At 37.2% G+C, this 23,227-nt stretch overlaps 1 protein-coding gene across 1 annotated transcript in view; it reads right to left on the reverse strand.

Annotated features, from left to right (window-relative positions):
• The window catches only part of LOC128857343 (acetylcholine receptor subunit alpha-like), a 145,104-nt gene that overhangs the window by 12,411 nt on the left and 109,466 nt on the right, over window positions 1–23,227 (reverse strand). The window contains exons 5-8 of the mRNA XM_054093056.1: window positions 22,217–22,353; window positions 3,872–4,018; window positions 3,677–3,769; window positions 2,598–3,585 (exon numbers count right to left, since the gene is read on the reverse strand). Of these exons, the coding sequence (XP_053949031.1) occupies window positions 2,598–3,585; window positions 3,677–3,769; window positions 3,872–4,018; window positions 22,217–22,353 (1,365 nt within the window). The remainder of the gene's footprint in view (window positions 1–2,597; window positions 3,586–3,676; window positions 3,770–3,871; window positions 4,019–22,216; window positions 22,354–23,227) is intronic.

The raw sequence follows: 23,227 nt of genomic DNA on the forward strand, positions 1-23,227 counted from the left end.
CGTGTTGTTAAAAATTAAAATGGAATCTTCGAACGCGTATAAGAGGCATATTTTGTATTTTTTTTATAAAAGTGGTAAAAATGCAGCAAACTGCTGCTGCAGAAAAAAACACTGTTCACGGGGAGGATACCGTGAGTGTAAGGACTGCACAAAAGTGGTTTTCAAAATTCCGAAGTGATAACTGCGACGTGGAGGATGCCCGCGCGCTGGTCGTCCTGAAGTCTTGAACTCCGACACCTTGCTCGACCTCGTGGAAGCTGAGCCAAATTTGACAGTCGATATGAAAGCTCAGAGGTTAAATTCATGGCATGGAACAGTTCACAGGCATCTGGTTCAGTTGGGAAGGGTTTCAAAGCTGGGAAATGGGTTCCGCATAGACTTTCCGTCGCCAACCATCAGCTGAGAGGGAAGGTGTGTTCTTAGCTGCTGCAACGGCTTGAAAATGAAAGTTTTTTGAACCGTATCGTTCTTCTTCTTCTTCTTAATTGGCGCTATAACCGCTTACGCGATTTTGACCGAGTTTAACAAAGCGCGCCAGTCGTTTCTTTCTCGTGCTAACCGGCGCCAGTTGGACACACCAAGTGAAGCCAAGTCTTTCTCCACCTGATCTTTCCAACGCAGAAGAGGCCTTCCTCTTCCTCTGCTACCATCAGCTGGTACCGCATCGAATAATTTCAGAGCCGGTGCGTTGTCTATATCGTCGTAAAGCCCATACAGCTCATCGTTCCATCGCCTGCGATATTCGCCGGTGCCAACGTGCAAAGGTCCAAAAATCTTGCGCAGAATCTTTCTCTCAAACACTCCAAGCGTCGCTTCATCGGATGTTGTCATCGTCCAAGCTTCTGCGCCATACGTTAGGACGGGCATGATGAGAGCCTTGTAGAGTGTTAGTTTTGTTCTTCGAGAGAGGACTTTACTGCTCAGTTGCCTACTTAGTCCAAAGTAGCACTTGTTGGCAAGAGAAATTCTGCGTTGGATTTCAAGGCTGACATTGTTATCGGTGTTAATGCTGGTTCTTAAATACACGAAGTCTTTTACAACCTCAAAATTATAACTGTCAACAGTGACGTGAATGCGGATACGCGAGTGCGTCGACCGCTTATCTGATGGCAGGGGGTACTTTGTTTTGTCCTCATTCACCACCAGACCCATTCGCTTTGCCTCTTTATCCAGTTTGGAGAAGGCAGAACTAACAGCGTGGTTGTTAAGGCCGATAATGTCAATATCATCGGCGTACGCCAACAATTGTACGCTCTTATAAAATATTGTATCGTTACTGGTGATGAAAAATGGGTCATTTACAATAATCCTGTTCGCCAACGCCAATGGTTAGATAAAGATGAAACACCAAAACCGACCCCTAGAGATGGCCTTCGCCCCAAAAAGATTGCCCTGTCTATTTTGTGGGATATGGCCGGTATTGTTTATTATGAACTTCTGGAACCAAACCAGACGATAACTGCTGATTATTATTCCCATCAGCTATCAAACCTGAATGAGGCACTTAACAAAAATCGACCGTCTAAGTGAATATACACAAAGTTTTGTTTCACCACGACAACGCAAGACTTCATACCGCAAGGCAAACATTAAACAAGCTGAACGAGCTCGGATGGGAGCTAATGCCGCATCCACCATACTCTCCGGATATTGCACCTTGTGATTATCACCTTTTCCGTGGACTTCAATCCCATATGAGTAACAAGAACTACTCCTCAAAAGAAGCTATGAAAAGGGATATCGAAGCGTATTTTGGCTCCAAGGACAAACAATTTTTTGAGCAGGGAATTAAAAATTCCCGTTGGGAAGACATTGTAAATAATGAAGGAAAGTATATTATTGATTAATAAATACTTTAAAAATCCTTTTTATTAATTTTAAAACCACCTTTAAAAAACGCACGAACTTATGAACTGACCTGATATACAGATATGCAATGCTGCGCTATACGGCCCAAATAAAGATTTCAATCCCTCAAAATCATTTTCATTAGTAAAAAATTTATTCAAAACCAAAATTTATGATTAATTTTGTGCCATCTTTTACAGTGCTGCAAAATAAGTATGAATTATGCAGCTGACGATGGCCACCGCAAACAACCAAATAAATGGATAGTCTTGAAATTTCATGAGATAATTAGAGTACGCCGTTGAAATATCTAAGATTTTGCTGTGAATTATAGTCCAGGCTACTTACTAGACAAGCCGAATGTACATATGTACATATATAAATATATATGTATTTATATAGTATATGACCATTTACAGACTCTATACAACATTTACTGCCATCGAGCTGCTCGCCTACAACGCAGTTAGCCACTCAGACCCACTCAGCGGACATCTCGCTTTTGTGCCGTCAATGCTTAATAAATTTAACAGCCTTAACGCAGCTGTGGGGGGCGCACGCAGCATACAAACATTTTAATTTACGACCGGCACCGCCATTATTGCCGCAATTTTATTAATGGTCTTTTAAGGTTTATTGACCGGAATGTGTCGTTTTGGCTGAACTAAATCACAAATCGAAGAACCAAATTTTTTCTATTTTCTTCTGCGTTTATTTTTTTCTCTTAACATTCGGAATACTCAACTCACCCTTGTGCTCTCCTCCTCCTTGCGCGTCTGCTCCGCTATATAATTCACGCCATCCATGGCTTTGAGCAATTCGGGACAGGCATGCCAACGATGCCGCAGACCGCTGCCTTCATTGCAACCTTCACTACCGCCCGTCAGACAACAATGCGGACCCTCCTCTCGTTGACACGCTGGCAGTATTTCACGCGGCAGGGTGCCACCAATCGCTCCTTGTCCACAGGCACCGGTCTCGGCATGTTGATACGGCTGCTCCGACGATTGGCAGGCGGCACCTGCACCCATACCCTGATGTATTTGAATGCCGCTGCAGCAGGAGTCCGCGAGCGTCGAAGCAGTCGCCACCGAGTTCACTGTGGTCGTTGACTTTATCACATTCGCATTGCTGCGACCCAGCAGATCGCACGTTGTGGTCGATTGATGTTGCTGGTGGGGATGCAGTGGAGCTGGGACGGGCGAGAATTGTGCAGATGACGCTGACTGTTGGCGATACAAATGATGTGTGGAGGTGCTGGCTACGCCAAAACCTATGCCGACACCCACGCCCACCGAATGCGTATGTACGTGATGCAGCGTTGAAGTGGACGCTGAGATGGCGCCGCTGGGCAGTTGTTGTTGGTGTTGCTGGTGCAGGCGTCCGAACTGTGAGGTGGATGGTCCGTCGAAGCCATTCGTCTGAACTGACGTGGAAGTCTTTTGTTGGCGGAATTTTGTTGGCGTTAGCGGATGATCGAGCAGTGAACCGCCAGTCTGCTGATATTGACTATGATGTTGTGCGTCCACGAGTGATGATGTGGTCGATGTCTGTTGATTCACAGTCGAGATATTGGAGGGGTAGAGTGTGGAAAACTGGCCAGCTGCTGAGGCATTGCCGGTGGAAGAAAGACCCAGGCCACCAATCGTCGAGTCGTCCAGTAGATTGAGACTCTGCACGCGATGTTGCAGATGTGGTGAGGTACTGCGCGACGTCGTCTTTGGGCTGTGATGCATTCTGAGAACGAGAATTGAATATGGAGATATATTAACGGATAAAGAAACTATAAAAATGTATACAAAAATATATAAAGAGGACATAGTAATACCTCGACAAGGCCGCTGGCGGTGGTACCGGTGGTATTTGGTCGCCCAACTCAAATCCATTGCAGGTGCGAACCATCAAGCGACGCGATGATTTGCTGTAAGCAAAAAGTATTCACATGGATTAATTATTAACAACAAATTGATTCAGTCGTTTAATTAAACATTTTATTATTTATTCAGGTGTATTTCCTACTCACATCATCTCACTAATGGGATACAGTGGTCGTCGCATGACCAGAAAGCGAGGCAGTTGATTGATGAACACCGTTCGCACCCAGGGCGCCATTGTGTGTGTCTGTGGCGAACGGAAATGTATATTGAGCACCACCACCGTGACACATATACTACAGTACGGTTCCCAGAGGATGACGTGCAAGGATTTTCGCGGTAATAGAATGGCAATCCATGGCGGTGTAGAACATTTTGTGGCAAATATCCGTGCGAGACCAACCAGTGTAGAGCCAAAGTGAGCAATGTTGCGTTCATAACGGCACACCGGAAAAGATAGCAAATTGCAGAAAATAGAAAAACCATTTATATGAAAAAATTCGATTCCCGTACATATGCTTGTGTGCATACATAGAGAGAGGGAGAGAAAGAGCGAGAGGGAGAGAAAGAGCGAGAGGGAGAGAGAGAATGAGAAAGGGCGACATGTAAAAGATGTTCTACATATTTATAAATTACTTTGGGGAAATAGATGATGCAATGCACTTCAAGTGATTTTTTTTACTCTCTCGTATGTATTAAAAACTCCTGCGTGGTGCTGGCGCACTTACTTCCATTCACTGTTCAAAGCAAAGGTCGCACTGAAAATATTCACAGAGATACTCGTATGTAGTAGTATGGACATGTGTGTGGGATTTCATGTAAAATGACCTTTTTCAATTGCATGCTAAAGCTGTCTAGAAGATATTCTACATACACTGAATGCATATAACAGTTTGCATTAGGGAGAGCCCTCTTTTTTGAGTTTTGATTCACTCGTAAACTTTTTGTAATAAAAACAAAAATTGAAGACTTGTGGAATATATAATACAGGGTGGCTGATGAATTTTGCTACATTAAGAAACTCAAATAACTTTTTTTTTAGTGTATGGAATTCATTTATTTTTTTTTCAAGTTGAAGGTCATTAAATTTTATTAAATGTAGCTTAACTACAATAGTTTTAAAAATAATTGAATTTAAATGCCCCCCATGCTCGTTGACACAAGTGCGGCATCTTAGTAAAAAGTTGTTCATTGCTGCTTTGAGAGTTGCGACAGGAATAGCCGCAATTGTTGCCCGAATGGATTGTTTTAGTTCATCCAAATTTGTTGGCTTTGTTTTATAAACTTCTTGTTTACATAAACCCCACAAGAAAAAGTCAGGTGCAGTAAGGTCAGGCGACCTGGGGGGCCAACGAAATTCGGAGTTTCTTGAAATCAGTTTATTGGGAAATTTTCGTCGCAACTCTGTCATAACAGTCTGGGCTATGTGAGACGTTGCCCCATCTTGTTGAAACCACACAGAGTTGAAAGGAATTCTCTTTCGGCGTAGTTCTGGATAGAAAAATTCTTTGAGCATTTTCAAATAACGGTTTCCAGTAACCGTAACGGTGTGACCATTTTCTTCAAAAAAATAAGGCCCGACAATACAGCGTGAAGAAACCGCACACCACACTGTCACGCGAAGAGGATGCAATTCCGTCTCGTAGAGTATCTGTGGGTTAGAAGTACTCCATATTCGACAATTTTGTTTGTTCACATTGCCGTTTAAATCGAAATGGGCCTCATCAGACATGAAAAGGCAGTTTAACATGTTTTGGTCTTCTTCCACCATTTGCAGGATCTTCTGGCAAAGTTCCAAGCGAATCGGCAAGTCTGCTGCATTCAGTTTGTTAACCATTTGAATTTTGTAGGGAAATAAGTCTAAATCTTTGTGCATTATTGTTTGCAAAGACTGTCGGCTGACACCAAGTTGAGCAGATAAGCTTCTTGTTGAAACCCTTGGATTGCTTTGTATAGCTGCAGCTACAGCAGCGATCGTTTCCTCCGTCCGAACTGGTGGGTTTCGATGATAAGGCCTTCTTGCGACTGTTCCTTGCTCAGCAAAATTATTCACCAGTCTCATTATGGTCCATCTGCTCGGGGGATCGCCGCCAAACATCCGCCTGTACTCTCTCTGTACCAAAACTACGGACTCCGGTGCGTGATAGCGGCGGACTATCCAAATTCTTGTTTGCGTGTCCCAGTTATCCATTTTAATAAATTTTAAAGATCAATCTGCAAATTAAAACAAAAATGGAACAGATAACTTAAAAAGAAAAAAGTTATTCAATTTTTTTTGGTAGCGGCTTTCATCAGCCACCCTGTACTTGTGTCCTAATTAAGTTGGGGTTATATTGTATATATCTCCTATAAATAATAATAATAATACTTATATTGGGTTGGGGAAAAAGTAATATCGTATTTTGTCAATTGAGCGCGACATTTAAACATATCTTGCGTTGTACTTATTGCATCGGGTCACACTAAACGGCGATTTGAAGATGACAATCTGTCTACAAGTGTCTCTTTGACAGTGTTGTGATCGTACGTTTCAGTCTTAAGTTATAGCGCGTCAAAGATGGAGTCCTCCAAGCAAGAAATTCGTCATATTTTACGTTTTTACTAGCTTAGAGGTAAAAATGCAACGAAGGTGGCGGCAACAATTTTTGAAGTTTATGGGCCTGATACTGTAACTATTCCCACAACATAGCGTTGCTTCGATCGATTTCGTTCTGGTGTAGTAGATTTCGAAGATGCACCCCGTAGTGGTAGGCCAATCGTCGTAGAGACTGATAAAATCGTTGAAATTATCCAAAGAGACCGGGATGTGAGCATTCGCTCGATTAGTCGGGAACTAGGTGTAGACCACAAAACCGTTTGGAACCATTTGCAGAAGATTGGATTCCAAAAAAAGCTGGATGTTTGGGTGCCATACGTGTTGACGCAAAAAAATCTCTTGGACCGAATCAACGCTTGCGATTCTCTGCTAAAACGGAACGAACTTGATTTTTGAAGCGGATGGTGACTGGCGATAAAAAGTGGATTACGTACGACAACGCCAAGCGAAAAAGATCGTGGTCGAGAAGCGGCAAGCCGGCCCAACCCGACGTCAAGACCGGACTGACCGCCAGGAAGGTTTTGCTGTGTGTTTGGTGGGATTGGAACGGAATTATCCACTATGAGCTGCTCAACTATGGCCAGACCCTTAGCTCGCTCCTCTGCTGTGAGCAACTTGACCGTTTGAAGCAGGCGATAGACCAGAAACGGCGAGAATTGGTCAATAGGAATGGTGTTGTGTTCCACCAGGACAACGCTCGTCCTCAAACATCTTTGATGACCTGCCAGAAGCTACGGGAGCTCGGATGGGATGTCCTATCGCACCTACCATATAGTCCGGACCTGGCAACCAAGTGACTATCATATCTTCAGGTCCATGCAAAACGCCCTTGGTGATACCAAGTTGGCCTCAAAAGAGGTTTGCGAAAACTGGTTGTCTGAGTTTTTTGCAAATAAGGAGGGGAGGGGGGGTTTTATAAAGGGGCGATAGTGAAGTTACCTTCTAAATGACAACAAGTTTGCGAACAAAACGGGGCATATTTGACTTGAATCGGATAATTCTAAGTACGTTAAATAAAGCGTCAAATTTCAATCACAAATACGACATTTCTTTTTCCCCAACCCAATATTATGGACTTGTTTGAGAAAACGTTATTTATTTAACAGGGGGAAAAACAATAAACTATTTTTACACGAAGAAAGGAGCACTGGCTGCCAAGGCCTTTGGCAGCGAGAAAACTTTAATCTAGGCTTAATTTTAGTGTTAAATGACCCACAGAAGGTAATTTAAGAAAAGAGGAAAATGTCACTTTCTACAACTACATTGGCGAACATAACTGAGTACATGATAATTTTTTTTATACAACATTAAAAAAAAAAAAAAATAAAAAAAAAATTGAGTTCGAATTTTGTGTGTTTTTGTTTTTTTTTTTTTAATATTTGCCATGCTTTAACCAAGAGCATATAAATCAAACTTTTAACCGTGTACAAAATTTAGAAAAATTGGCCTTGGGTTGACCGTGTGCTGGGCTGTAATCTGATTTTATCGAAAAGCTTGGATTTTTTACATAAAATTACATATAACGTTTTCATGTCAGAACTTCATTTGTGCTTTTGTCAGTGAGTTGAAAAATTCATCTTGCTCAAAAAATTGATTTAACTCGTGAACATTTTTGTGATAGCGATGATTTATAATAATTTTTCAAGACTGATGGACTATCTATACCAGAGCACATTGATCAACTTAATTCGACTTTTGGAGATGAAGCACCACGCGTAGAGCTTTTTCAATAAGGTGATAGTCAATTCTTGGCGGATCGCAACTGTATCGCTAAAGATACTCAAAATAATCAATTCTGAGTAGCACATAACCATTCGTTTGGTACAAGTTTTCGGAGAATTTAGAAAAACTAATCGCCGAAAATGAATCGTTCTTCACTAAAACAATGCGAACTCTCACGCACCGGCTCACACAAGCGAGTTTTTGAGCATTCAAAAGTTCCAATTAATAAATAAGTCATTCGCTTTATAACTCTGATTTGGCACCTAATAGTTTGTTTTTTGTAAACACAAAATGCTAATTCAACGTTTTGCAACTCCAAGGAAAGCTGTTGAGGTTTTTAAACAGCTCATTTTGGAGGTATCCACTTCTGAGTGACAAAAGTGTTTTAAAAATTGGATCAAGCGAATGCAGAAATGTATGGACTTCCTATTGGAATATTTTGGTGTGCAACTAATTAATTTCGTATTTGTTACTAATCTATTTATGTAGTCAATATTTTGAGAGTGACAGCTATTCTATGTTAAAGCACGCCAAAAAATCAAGTAAATTTGATATATCACAGTGAATATTAGTAAACACACAACTTTTTTTTATTACAGTCAAAATGTCAAATTACGTTCCAACAAAACAGCATTTGCGGGCAGGTTTGCTTTTGTTCTTCAATTTAAAGAAAAGTGCAATAGAAGCACATCGTTTACTCTCAGAAGCTTATCCTGAATATGCTCCAGAGGTTAGAGTATGTCAGCAGTGGTTTGCACGATTAAAAAGTGTTGATTTTGACACAGAGGACAAAGGGCGATGAGGTCCATCAAAAAAGTTTGAAGACGAAGAATTGGAGGCATTACTCAATCAAGATCCATGTCAAACTCAAGAAGAACTTGGAATAACATTGGAAGTCACTCAACAAGCCATTTTTAAACGTTTAAAAGCAGCCGGATACATTAACAAACAAGGAAATTGGGTGCCACACGAAATGATGCCGAGAGACGATTTTGCATGTGTAAATTCTGCTTAATCGCCACAAAAAGAAATCGTTTTTGCATCGTATTGTCACTGGTGATGAAAAGTGGATTCACTACGACAACCCAAAGCGTAAAAGATCATATGTGAAGCCAGGCCAACCAGCCAAATCGACACCAAAGCCGAATATTCATGGTTTTCGAACCTGTATTTGGTGGGATCACAAGGGTGTGCTGAACTATGAGCTGCTGAAATCGGGCCATACGATCTCGGGAGAGCAATACAGGCAACGATTGATACGTTTGAAACAAGCCATAGCCGAAAAACGGCCAGAATGGGCGACCAGACACGATAAATTGATTTTTCATCATGACAATGCTCGGCCACATGTTGCAGTACCGGTCAAAAATTATTTGGAAAAAGTCGAATGGGAAATTCGACCTCACCCGCCTTATAGCTCAGACATAGCTCCTTCTGATTACCATTTGTTTCGGTCGATGCAGAATCACCTTTCTGGAATACGGTTCACCAATGTTGGAGGTATTAAAAAATGGCTTGATGACTTTCTCGGCGCAAAAGATGAGAAGTTTTTTTGGGATGGAATCCATAAATTGCCTGAAAGATGGGAAAAAGTTGCCGCTTCCGATGGACAATATTTTGAATAAAATATTTTTTCACGTTTATACTTAAATAACTGGGTTTTTTAACAAAAAAATACGAAATTAATTAGTTTTTCATTATTGGCAGGACGGAAATATTTTCTGTGGTAGCCAAGCTGCAGTCTACCGGACGGGTTGCACCGGTTAGCTGCGAATAAGTTAGAAATAACAAATAAGCAGTTCCGGACAAGCAGCGGCTGCTATATCAGATTGTAGTGGAGGTGTGAAGTGGGCTCTACATTCCTCTAATTAAAAAAAGGTCGTAAACAGCATCGATAAGGCGAGAAGATGCCGCCTTCAAACAAGCGTCTAGCCCAAATACCTTCCGCAGTGTCTGTTTCACAGTGGGCAGCTGCAAACATCGTTCGACTCGTATCAGGCAGCTGGCTTGGAAATGCCGCTCCCTCCAGTTAAATCTAAGATGACAGCCCTAACCCTGGGCTAACAACCTATCGGTCCTGAAGTATTGTTGCTAAAAACCGAATTAGGCACTTTGTGGCCAGCCGGTGCTCAAGCAAATAATAGTATAATAATAATGAAATATAAAAGATACAGGGTGAATATTTTCGAAACATGCTACCTTTGTCCATTCAATGTTAAATGTTCTCCTTTGAGAACTTTTAATATCCATTCAATGGATTAATTCAGTGCGGCGCATCCAGCTGGAGTTTTGTTGTTCAGTTTTTTCATTTCGTATACCAGCAAGGCACACTTAAATTACCCTACAAGACAGCTGACTATCATACAAGCACTAATATTATCATCATCACTATCCTCATCCAACTAAACATTTTTGTTCTAGCCATGGGAAAGTTCTGATAGATTCCCCTTGTCGGTGTAATATTTTATCTCTATTTTACTAATAGCAATTTCTTATAACTGAAAAATATATCTGCTATGCTCTAAAGGCAAGACAACTAATCACTTTTATTCTTACAATGCAATAACTGCTGACAATTAAACTCCTCATCGTCGTCATCACAAACTTCTCAGCACTAATAATCATACTTCTCATTTTTGTTCTCAACAAGTAATCAGCACTGATGGGCCAAACTACTCATTTTCGTCATGAAAAAGTAATCGGCACAAACTCCTCGTTTTCGTAAATAGTAATCAGACTGAGGAGTTCTCATCATCATGGAATGTTTTATTTAGAAATATGTAAAATTTATATTTTTTTGTTTTCATTAGAAAACTTTTTTACATACCAATTCGGTGTTTCATCCACGGAGATTCGAACTCACGAATTTTCAAGTTTTAGCCAAGCATCTACTCATTCGGCTTTGACGACCATACACTAAACAAAGCCAAAGTTCACACTAGATCTTTTTTCAGAGCAGCCACACTATAAGCATACAAATGAGTTGCCTTGGCGTTTAAAGTACGCGCAGTAGATATATTTTTCACTTATAAGAAATTGCTATTGGTAAAAGAGAGATAGAATTCACACCGAACAGGGGAAAAGGATATCAAATGAAATATTCTATATCCCCATTAAAAAATGTTTTATATGCTATTCTGATAATGCTCATGTATTAGAGAATAATACAATAAAATATTTGTAAATGTGTTGGAATTTTTGTCGAAAGTGCTCAGCACTGTCTTGAAGGGTACATTTTATGTTAGTCACAGGTACAACTCAAATATAAAGGGTGGTTAAGTTTCAAGGGCCGGTGTTGATTTTGAATAAAATACAATTTTTTTAGAAAATTATTGTAATTTCTCTTTATTATGATAAAATTGGTGTGGCTCAATTACGCATAGAATAAAATATCGGCCAAATGACCGCCGCGGCCTCGACGGCACACCTCCATCCGATGGTCCAAATTTTCGAAGACGCTGAGGCATAATTGAGGTTCTATGCCGTTAGTATTCCAAATTATCTCACCCTTTAGCTCTTAAATTGTTACTGGCTTATCGACGTAAGCTTTTTCTTTCAAATAACCCCAAAGAAAGAAGTCCAACGGTGTCGTTGACGTTTAGGTGTGGTTCACATTCAACAACGGCTCTTGAAATTGAACCACCCTTTACAAACGCGTACGAATGTGTGTATATTTTTCCATTGAATATTTAATTGAGAGGCCAATCAATATTTATTTTACTCATTCACGGATCACAAAAATGTAAATTTAAATACTCCACTGAAACGAGTAACACAGAATTGGCATTAGCGGAAGAAAGTCAGTATTGTAAATGTAGTGGAAAAAAATGCGAACATTTTTTGATTGATTAAATTGCAAGGGAGTTTTACGCCACTTTTGCAATTTTTTTTGCTATGCTAAATAAAATATTCATTTGTAAGTAAATGAAAATTGTGATTTCCATATACACCCGCTCACACATACATACAGATATATCGCACCCTAAATACAAAAGGATTACAACTCAAAATGTACTTCTGCTGAAATACGAACTAGATGTTATCAATAAAACGGTCCGCGGATGACATATGGCAAAAATAAATTTTTTGGTTTTTGGTAGGACTGTTATAAGCTTACATGGCAAATTTCAGCGTGATATGTCACATAGTTTGTTTTCTGTGCTACTGTAAACAAGTCAAGCTCGAGTGTGGAAAATTTTGAGTTGTGCCCCTTTTGTATTTAGGGTGCGATATATTAAATGTGGAAACAGGTAAATTATATTGAAATTTTTTCATAACTGCTATTCTGTATTTAACAATTTATTTCCTGCCCATAAATCTCGAATTATGTAAATAAAATACATTTTACGGTAAAGATTGAAATGACCTTTCATGTTGATTAATTTGCCGAATTTTTTTGAAAAAATATTAGGGGAAGTAAGGAAAAAAGCTGAATATTTTTTGATAGATGTTTTTAAGCCAAAGCTCAAGGTAGATAAATCGCTTCGGGACCTACTGCATGGCGATTTGCAGTTAACGCTATGCTTTAGAAGAAGTTCTTAATCAGTTTTGTGTTTGGCGAAAGCAGTGGTGTAGTATTATAGGACTCCAAAGTGAAGTTAAAAAAAACAGGAAGAGGAATAAGAATAAGAAAATACGATACTTTCTACAGTACTACTACGGCCAAGGTGAAAAGCCAATGGCCAGGTGATCAATGAAATTTCTGCTGTTCATAAACCCAATATAGTATAAATAAATAACTAAATGCAACAGCAAAATAATGACTCCAAAAATTCCATTTGAGCACTTTTTCTAATGCAACGGAATTCGTAGATTAGTAAAAGGACTGTTGAATAATAAAATAAAGCCAAAAAAAAATTTAGAGCTTCTGTTACTTCTTTTAATGTTCTTATTCAATAGATCCGCGTAGATGTTGTTTTAAAATAAAATGTGTAACAATTTAGATTCTTGCATATTTCACTATTTTTATTCAAAATACGGCTCTCAACAATTACAGGGTCCGGCACTCGAAGAGTAACCAATTTAAAAGGCCATAAATTTAGTTTGGAAAATTACTTTTTTCAAATCAAAGTAAAAAATGTGTGAAAATATCACAAAATTAAGAATCGATTTACTTTTGCTCTATATGACCACCTTTTGCCTTGACTATGGCCTTGAGACGGTCCAGAAATGAGTCGCAAGCTGCTCGAATGTGACTTGCAGGTGTTTTGACACACTCGCGGACAGTGGCTTTTCTCAGCGCCTCGAGACTGGTGAATCTTTTAGTTCGCTTCGTTGCTCTCCAAAATGGCACAAAGAGAATAATCCATTGGATTCGCTTCTGGTGAATTTCAGAGCAATTGTGTGGTAGTTATGAAGTTCGGAACGTTGTTTCTTATCCATTCTTGGTTTACTAGAGCTTTGTGAGATGGTGCCGAGTCTTGTTGAAGCGTCCATGGTCTGCCACCGAGAATACTGTCCCGATAATATTTCGCCTTTACCTTGACGCCAGGCTCGATGAAAACGATTGGAGAGCGCCCAGCTGCGGCTACAGCTGCCCAAACCATTACCAGTGGCAGGTACTGCCTCCTGGTGGCCAATCGATGACTCATATTCTCGTATGAACAGTGGGTCAAATAAACCCTATCTTTTTGGGAGCTTACGAATTGCTCAATTTGAAAAATTTTTCCGTCAGAAACCACAATGCTCGGAAATTGACCGCTTTCGGTCAAGTTGGGCAACTCATTCGCTCTCTCAAATCTGACTTCTTGCTGCATTGGTATGAAAACATACGCCTTTTGGGTATTGTAAGGCTTGACTTTAAGATCATTTTTCAGTATGCGGCAGATGTTACGGTCAGATATTTTCTGTTCTTTCGCCATTTGATTGGCACTTCGTCGGGGATTTGGTTCACTTTTTGAACCATTTCACGTGGCGTTGCAGTCTTTTGATCACCACCTCAATAACGTTTCGCGATGCTGCCCAAATCATTGTAAGGATTAATGGTGCGATGAACAAAAGCTTTATTTACTTTAAGGTGCTAGAGCTCACGAACAATCGCTGGTTCTGATTTTTCAGCCAAATATAATGCAATCACACTATTACGCTTGAAATCCATTACTGATTTTCTTTTTTCGCATTTAATCTCGGCAAGATGTTCCCTCTGGACTGTCATGTATCCAACTAACAGACAGCGGCCTGAAGTTGGTTACACTTCGAGTGCCGGCAAGTCTACAGGTAATACCCACCAAACATTCCGTTTATGAGTGGCTAATTGTCGATGGTTTGAGTTGTCGGCTAATTCGGGTGAGTATTTCCTTCAAAATAATCACAAATTTCGCGATATTTTGTTGTTGAAGATTGAGCAAAGATGTCGACGATCACATAAAAAACGGTACCTTTTTGGAGCTATTTAGTACTTACATTTAGGCATCATTTTTGAAAGACCCCTTATTTCTAGTAAATTATGAAATATGAAATGAAACATAAATAATGCTTTAGTTGATCTTTGAAATAAGAAGGGATTTCAAATTCGTGTGAGGAGTTGGTAAAACACTACCCCACTAAATACTGGGTGTTAAAAAGTAACGTAAAATATTTGAGATTTAAAAAGTCTTGGACAAATATGGGAGGGTATGGGAACAAAATCATAGGACTGGCTTAAAAAATATTATTTGTAAAGAAAGTGATTTGTGAAGAAAAAATGAGCAAAACCGAACGCCAAGCAAACAGTGATTAAATCCTGTTAGATTTTTCTACACATATTTCCGTTCGAATCTACTTTTTTCTCCTACTTCCAACTGCTTTATAATTGAAAAAAGTATAACATGGATAAAGAAATATGCAAATACTAAATACGAAGAATACTAATTTTACCCTATTTCCTCAACGAGCAGGTAATTAAACTGAAAATTCTATATTCCATTTCGTGTCTCAACTTTTTACCGAACTACGCAGTGAAGCCGCATCCATCTGAGTGCAACTTAATTAGGAGCAGAGCGAAGATGACGCTTTTCAGAGGAATGTGAACTGACAACTCTGATGACAGCAAGAGCACGAGTAGACATCTGCCGAAGTACACAAAAACAAAAAAAAAAAAAACAGCGAAAAACTGAGCGGTGCTGTAGGGATTTTCGATGATGTTGACACTTCATACCGGTCATTATAGTGGTGATACGGCAGCTGTTGTTCCTGGCAACTTGCCGGCTACTAAAATGAGCGACAGCCTCATTGTTGCAATGGGCAACAACGTATATTGTTACTGTAGTTATGTTGATCAACAATAATGTGGATGACAGTGTTGATGGCCGCGTTGAAATCAAGGCTTCAATTCGCATAAAATTGTCTTTCAATGCTGTGATGGGAATTGGCGGGCCATGAGGGCTCTTTGCAGTTGGCTGAATGCAAATTAACTTAATTAACTGGGATGAAGTGTGGATGTGAATAAAAGTGTGCACTTTGTAAACAATACTAAATTAGACGAAGTGGAATAAACTGAAAAATAAAGTGAAGCAAAATGTAATAAAAAGATAAAAAATAAGAATAAGAATAAAAAACAAATTTAAATAAAATGAAATAAAATGAAATTAAATAAAATAAAATTAAATTAAAAAAATAATAGATAAAAAAAATAAAAAAAAAATTTGAAATAATAAATACAAAATATAAGTATGAATATATAAAATAAGATAAAATAAAATATTTATGAAAAAAAAAATTAATAAGTGAATAAAAATTAACTAAAATTTAAATTTAATTAAAGTTAAAAAAAATGTATCAAGGATTTACTAAATCTGAAATATAAATTTACTGTTGACTTTAAGTAAAATAAAAAATAATATAAACAATTTTACAGTTAATAAAAAAAATTAAATAAATAAAAATTAATATTAACCAAATAAATTAAAAAAAAAAAATAGAAAATAATCAAGGGCTTACTAAATCTGATGTTTAAATTTACAAACGAATTAAGATAAAATAAAAACAAGGTAAAGTAAAAACCAGTTCATTAAAAATAAAAAAATAAATTAAAATTAAACAGAATGAATTTAAATAAATACAAAATAAGATAAAGTAAAAAAAGTCTATCAACATAAATAAAATAAATATAAATTAGTTAAAATTAAAATTATATTGAATGAATTAAAATGAGAAAAAACTAATCAAAGTTTAACTAAGTCTGGTATTTAAATTTACTGTTGAGATAAGATGTAATCTAAAATATTATGAAGTAAATACTAGAATTAATTAAACAAAATGAGTTAAAATGAAAATAAAAAAATATTACAATAAATAAAAATAAATAAAAAAATTAAATAAAAAAAATATGTTAATTAAAAAAAAATTAAAAGTTAATGAAAATTAGCATTTAATAAAATTATTGAATGAATGATGAAAATAAAATGATTAAAATTAAAAAACAAACTATTCAAAATTTTACTAAACTGCGTATTTAAATTTACTGTTAAGATCACATAAAATAAAGAAATAAAAAAATAAAACAAAAATTATTAATTAAAAAAATTTACACATAAAAACTAATTAAAATTAAATAAAATGAATTAAAATAAAAAATAGTCAAGGTTTTACTAAACTGAGTATTTACATAAATTTACTGATGCGCTAAAATGCGCGAATTCAATATTATAAAGGATAAGAAAATATCGCAGGATGTGTAGCAAGTTTCCTTCGACACAATGATTTTTGACTTATTTCAGACTTTCTGAAAGCATTCGATGCGGTACCAGCTGGTGGTAACAGAGGAAGAGCAAGGCTTCCTCTGCGTTGGAAAGATCAGGTGGAGAAGGACTTGGCTTCACTTGATGTGCCCAATCGGCGCTGGTTGGCACCAGAAAGAAGCGACTGGCGCTTTGTTAAGTTCGCGCTTAAGCTGTTTTCGCGCTAACCAAGAAGAAGAAGAACTAAGTGGGAGGGAGTTTACCGAAAAAGTGCAATGCCACAAAAGTATGGTGAAAGGGGCAGTACATCTTATGTAAATAGTATTTATAGAGGCGCATACTTCAACGGTGGAAAGAGTTTAAGAAAAAGTTTCTAATAATAACGAGTTGAAGTGAAATTATAATTTTTTTATATTTTTTATTTTTATTATTATTATTATTATTATTTATTAGAATAATATAAAATATTACACTAACTTAAAAACAAAAAAAGAGCACACTAGTTTCTATGCGATTAATTGTCTTTACTTTTTGGTTCCATTGTGATTTATTTATTTAATTAATATTCTTTAAAAATGTTTCTATTGTTATTTAATTAATAATTTTTTAACATTAAGAGGAAGTTATGCAAGACCAGCTGAAAAACAGCCCTTGTGTGGCAATTGAGCTTCAGCGAACCTTTACTAAATAACCGAACTGTGCACCAGATAAGAAAACAAAAACTAAAAATCAGAGTTTCTATGCGGTGACCGTCACTTTTCATAAGTACCGTTGTTTGTTTTTTCAATTTGTAAACACTCGAATTTAAATTTTCACCTACAACTAAACTTCTTCAAGTCGGATATAAACTCTTTTCATGCATATTCACGCTATTGTGGAATGTGGCTTAGTCATCCGTTGTATTCGTGCACGCGTGAAAAAATCCTAACATATGAACTGGATTGCGCATTGTGGACTAGCTGCGTTGCTGCCAAAGGTGTTGGCGTAAGTTTATTTTATATTCTTTATTATACACACATACACACATACATACATATACCTATATAATATGTAAAGTGAAAAATCGACAGTTGTTTACCTTGTCTGTTTGTGCCACACACATAACTGCCAAGCGTTTATTTGTGATAAAAAAAAAAAAAAATAATTTTTTCTAGAGTTTTGGCAGCAACAACGACGCTAACGTCAGTGGCACCACCGACACAAATTCTCACACCGCCGTTGCGCCCACTGCCAATTCGGCTATCGCTTTCGCTTTTTGCTGGTGGGCAAAACGCCAAGTCATTGCATTTTTCGCGAAATTTGAGAAATTCGCCAACATTTCCGAAAAATGCCAGTTTCCGCCAGCATGACAATAACAAATAACTTAGTGAACGGGCGGTAAAGTTGCATACAAAAATATGGACTCGGCGATGGGTATGAAAAAAGTTTCTAAAAAAGTTGTAAAAGAATGTTTATAGAATATGAGAAAGGTAACAAATAACTTAAAAAGTGACAAAAGTTGTGTAAAAAGAAAAATTTGGCGAAAACGTAAAGACAATTTAGTGGCAAATTTCATTCTGCTATATTTCGAATTTATTTTCGAAGTTTGTGCTGTTTGTGCCTTGCATTTGTAGCACTGCGATTGTAATTAAGTTGAAAATATTTATTATTACAAATACAGTTGCATTTCTATATGAATACATGGGCCACATTTTGCATAACCAAAGTTTTTTCGATAGTCTAAGTTTAGCTTCTGTTATTTTTTAGTTCAGGTATTTATGCACTTTGACACGTTCGTTAGTTCATTCATAATTTCTGTTGGTATTAGAAGTTTACTACGGTGATAAACAAAATATTTAACAATAAAAATCAACATTTTTTGTTCAATCCATTTAAACGGTGTTAATAGCTTCTGTGCAAAATTTTGGTATAACATTCATTTTTTCATTTAGTAAATCTAGAAATCCAAGGTTTCTTATAAGAATTGTATATAAATGCCTGTTTTGCTACTATTTAAAAAACCAATTGAGTGAACTTATGTTAAGATAAATCAAAAGACAAATAACTTGAAATATGGTTAAACTCATTCAACGTTCTAATCCGAGATTTTTTTTGAGGTATTCACAAACATTAATGAGCTTTAAGAATAAAGGCGAGTCAACTGTCCCATTCAACATATCGAAAACAAAGCAGAGTGAAGGTATATTTCTTCTACTCTGTAACGATTTTAAATTTAGTGATGCGCACCTTAGGGACTTTGTCCAATATTTTACCTTAATGATACCTAGAACTCCTCCTCTCTTCGTTGCAGTATAAAACTCATCGCCCTGAATCTGCTTGAAGTCTACCTTGACGTATGTTTCATCGTCCATAACGCCACAGCCATATCTAGGGATACGTTGAGTGTATAAGTTTTGCGCACGTGTTTTACCACTCTTATTTTGTTCATTATTTCGATTGAGTGCTACAATTTCTTTTTGTGATCGTAAGCCTTTTGGACGTAACCTTTCGGAATATGGACCTGTTTTGCAGCATCTCGAAGTAAAAGGCGAGGTTTTTTGCGAAATAATGGCACCACTTCGTGGCAAAAATATCCAACACTGCCAGCAACACGAAGCAAAATCCAATAGACTATAAAACTGTATACTCGAAAATTTTCTATAAGTTCTAATTAAAAGGTATGGAATTATGATGCAAATTTGCTTGCATTTGCACATGGTTTGCAAATTTGTTTTGTTTTAGGGGGATGAACTATGTTTTTATAAAAAAAAATAATTAAAATTAAATCAGAAAGAAATATATTACCAAAATTTGTCAATCTTTTCCGGTGTTATACAGGGTTCGTACGGTATTTGATGACAACTTGAGAGTAAACTTATTTTGAACAAAATTTTGTGAAAATTCACAATTTTTTTACCCAACATTAACTTATTTTAGATCTATACAATTATTCAAAAATTTCAATTAGCTGCAATAACCTCCTCGATCCGGCTTCGGAAACGATTGCATGCACGACTCAAATGATTCTTACTCATATTGACCATAACGGTATTAATTTTAGCCTTCAGAGAGAAATGGTTTTATGGGGATGCTTTTTGGGTTCACGCTTAACTATGGGATGTATGGGCTGTTACCGCGTGCATTATCAATCCACGGTGTCACTACTGTCACTTGAGACACTTGAGATATCTGCAGCAGAATTTACTCGAAATCCTTCAGTAAAAAAGTGTGGTGGCATGACATGTACTTTGTCGCTCAAAACACCTAAAACCATTATAATGCCTGGAAACTTCGTGTGTAATACAAGAGGAACCTCAGTGGTTGGGTTTATGGTTTTAGTCAATTTTTTTCTCTTCAGAAAAAAACCATAACATTTCAGGGACTCAAGAATGTTTAATTTTGTTTAGAAGACATGTTGATCAGATAACTCGCTGTTCTCGCGTGTGCTCCGACATAAACTGTCTTCTGCGCATAACGTAGGAGATTTTCATGCACAATTCGACATATAAGATCCTCAGAAACACTTAACTCCCTCATAAGGGCCCTCATTATGAAGGGTCCTCCTCAATGATCGCTTGCAGATTGGATGGTGTCAGAATCTTCCTCGTCTTTTTTGCGTTTCGCACCAAATTCTGCATCACCGCCTGATGCTTCCCAAATTAATGGCGAGTCTTCTGAATGAATGAACGGGTGCACTTAAGAAAATTAGAGATTTCTAAATCGATGTGATTTACACATAGAGCGACGATAACTGCATGTTTCTTCATTTCTTGAACCATATCTTACCTGAAAAAGCGCACAAAGAAAAACTTTGATTTCGGGAAGTTACAGCCACATTGCATACAACACCTGGAGTTATTTAATGCAGTGTAGTTTGAATATTGTTTTCTGCGCGTGCGATTGTTTAGTTTTGGCTAAAAATACGAATCAGCTGGTGGGGAAAATGATCGTTGGACCTTCCTCTTCCACTAGAAACCGGTCCCAGTTTGCTGGCAACAGCGGTGCAGTCAAAATCGCTCCGCGCGTAAACGCTGTTTCAAAAGTGTGTTAGGATTTTGCAGTGGCGAAAATGTAGCGATCGTTGAAGCAACATTACTTGACTAAATTTTGCGTAAAGCTAAACAAAACGAGTACCGAAACCATTGGGCTACTCAAGGAGGCTCACGGATATCAATATCTGCCCAGTGCCCAGGTGGCACAAGTCGTTCAAGGAAGGCCGGGAGGACGTCGAAGACGAACAGCGATCTGGAAGGACCCTTCATCACGATAATGCGTCGGCGCACACCGCCTTCCTCTGCACCTCTGCATTGACCAAGATGGGGGTTCCGGTGCTTCCCCACCCTCTCTACAGCCCAGACCTGTCCCCTCCGGACTTCTTCTTGTTCCCGCGTCGATCCAAAAAACTGTGACAGCCGAATTGAACGCGATTCCGGCGGATGAGTTTAAAAAATGTTTCCTGCAGTGGAAGGTTCGCTACCAGCGGTGTATTGACGCTGAAGGGTCCTATTTTGAATAATATTAGTTGTGTAAACCAAAAGGTTTAATAAAACTGCTTAAAAAAAGTAAGGCTCATTACTTTTCAATCAAACCCTGTATTACACTAAAGGCTGAAGTGCTTTTAAAGACTGGTATGAGGAAAGATAAAATATATTCGAATTGGACTAATCCCTTGACTTATAGTTAAATGTGGATGGTGAAACAAAAAAATACTTATACTTTTATAGTCATCTTGTCTGTTGAACGTTTAAAAATATATTTTTTAATTTATATAATCTGGCACAAATATGTTCTTCATATTTTAATACTTTAATCGAGTTTTAGTCCGCTAATTTTTAACAGAGTTGCCACACAATTTGCACAAATTTAATTAGCATACATAATGAAAAATTCTTCCAAGCACAGAACTACCAACTGTTTTAGTCATAAAAATCGAAATTAATCAAAAACTGAAAAAAATACTACTGTTTACATTTTTATACAAGGATTTCTTTCAAATATTGTATTATATAATATATGTATGTAATTCGGTTCTCGTTTTAAAAATTTTGGTAAATAGTTTGAAATTTATTATTGTTAAAGTAATACAACTAGCACTCGGTCAGTGGTTCAAATGTAACTTTATCTTCGCCTCCCTTTCTTTATCACTATCTCTCCCTCTTTCTCTCTCTATACATATAATATATATAAAATTCATATATTCATATATTTATATATACATCTTTGTACCTTAAAAACATAGTTTTGTGGTAAAAAGGAAGTAAAAAAACATGTTTGTTTATTTTTGTATAAGACTAGGAAATAAATATCTATAAATAAGTGCTCTCATTTAAAATTATCACATTCTCACAGCCAATTCCCAATTCTCAAAAACGCTCAGCAAAGCTGTATAAGTAGATAAATTACCAAAGACATTCTCATTGATCGATTGGGATTTGCATGCAAAAAACAAAAACCCACTCTCTCACACAAACACATATCAGAGATCATTTTATGCATTTACGAGTATATACACAAGCGTAAGCGTATGCTCAATAACTCACCTGAACGTGTCCAGTATCATTGTGAAGAGCACAAATTTCCCTAATAACGGCACAACTAATGACGTTGGTGGAATGATTTCAGCCAACAGCAAGAAGAACACAGTTAGTGACAGTAAAATGGATATGCTTAATGAGACCTGGAATTGAGAGAAACAAAGAAAGAGCAAATAAAACACAAGTACATACGCAAATTATTACTGAGAAATTATAAAGGTACTGAAGGAAAGGGAGCAGTCGCTATGACTGCGGCAGCGATTGTCGAAAAAATTCAATTTGGACATAAAGAAGGTACATTAAGGCCATTAAGGCCATTAAGAAGTACATGACTGATATACATACATAGCTATGCTTGTTTAAACTACATGGCATGTACCCAGGAATATAAATGAGTTAATTTTATTCAACCTAATTTTGATTTTATTATAAAGATTTGAAATTAAGGAAAAATAGAAAAAAACAGTAAAATAAAGTACAAACAAAAAAAAAAACATTAATTTCAATTAAAAAAAAACAATAAGATAAAGTTTATATAAAAAAAAATTTTCTTAGCTTTGCAAGATTAAAGAAATAAAATAAAATAAAATAAAATAAAATAAAATAAAATAAAATAAACCACTTTTACAAAGTTCCAAAGCTATTACCCTCAAAGCGCTGTGAATATCCCTTCCTCGAAACGTTGGTGGGAGAGGAATCATCAATATAGCGCGTCTACACTTTTCGTAAACTTTGAAGTTATGTACATATATTCTAAGCAGCGAGTCTCATCTATTTAAAGCTATCGCTATGGCAGATAACGGCTTTACCCCGCTCAGTTTGATGGAGCACAATTTCCCAGTACCTGAGAGGGATAAATCCCCAGGAGAAATGATCGCAGCATGGAAGGCAAACACAATACACGGTGCCCATCCGCATGATCTCGAAATGGAATGCATTGACGCACAATCATCCAATTTATGGTTGAAAAATGGAGAGTTATTTTCTGAAACAGAAGGTTTCGCAATCGCACAAGGA

The sequence above is a fragment of the Anastrepha ludens genome, chromosome 3 (assembly GCF_028408465.1).
Source record: "Anastrepha ludens isolate Willacy chromosome 3, idAnaLude1.1, whole genome shotgun sequence".
NCBI classification, from domain to species: Eukaryota; Metazoa; Arthropoda; class Insecta; order Diptera; family Tephritidae; genus Anastrepha; species Anastrepha ludens.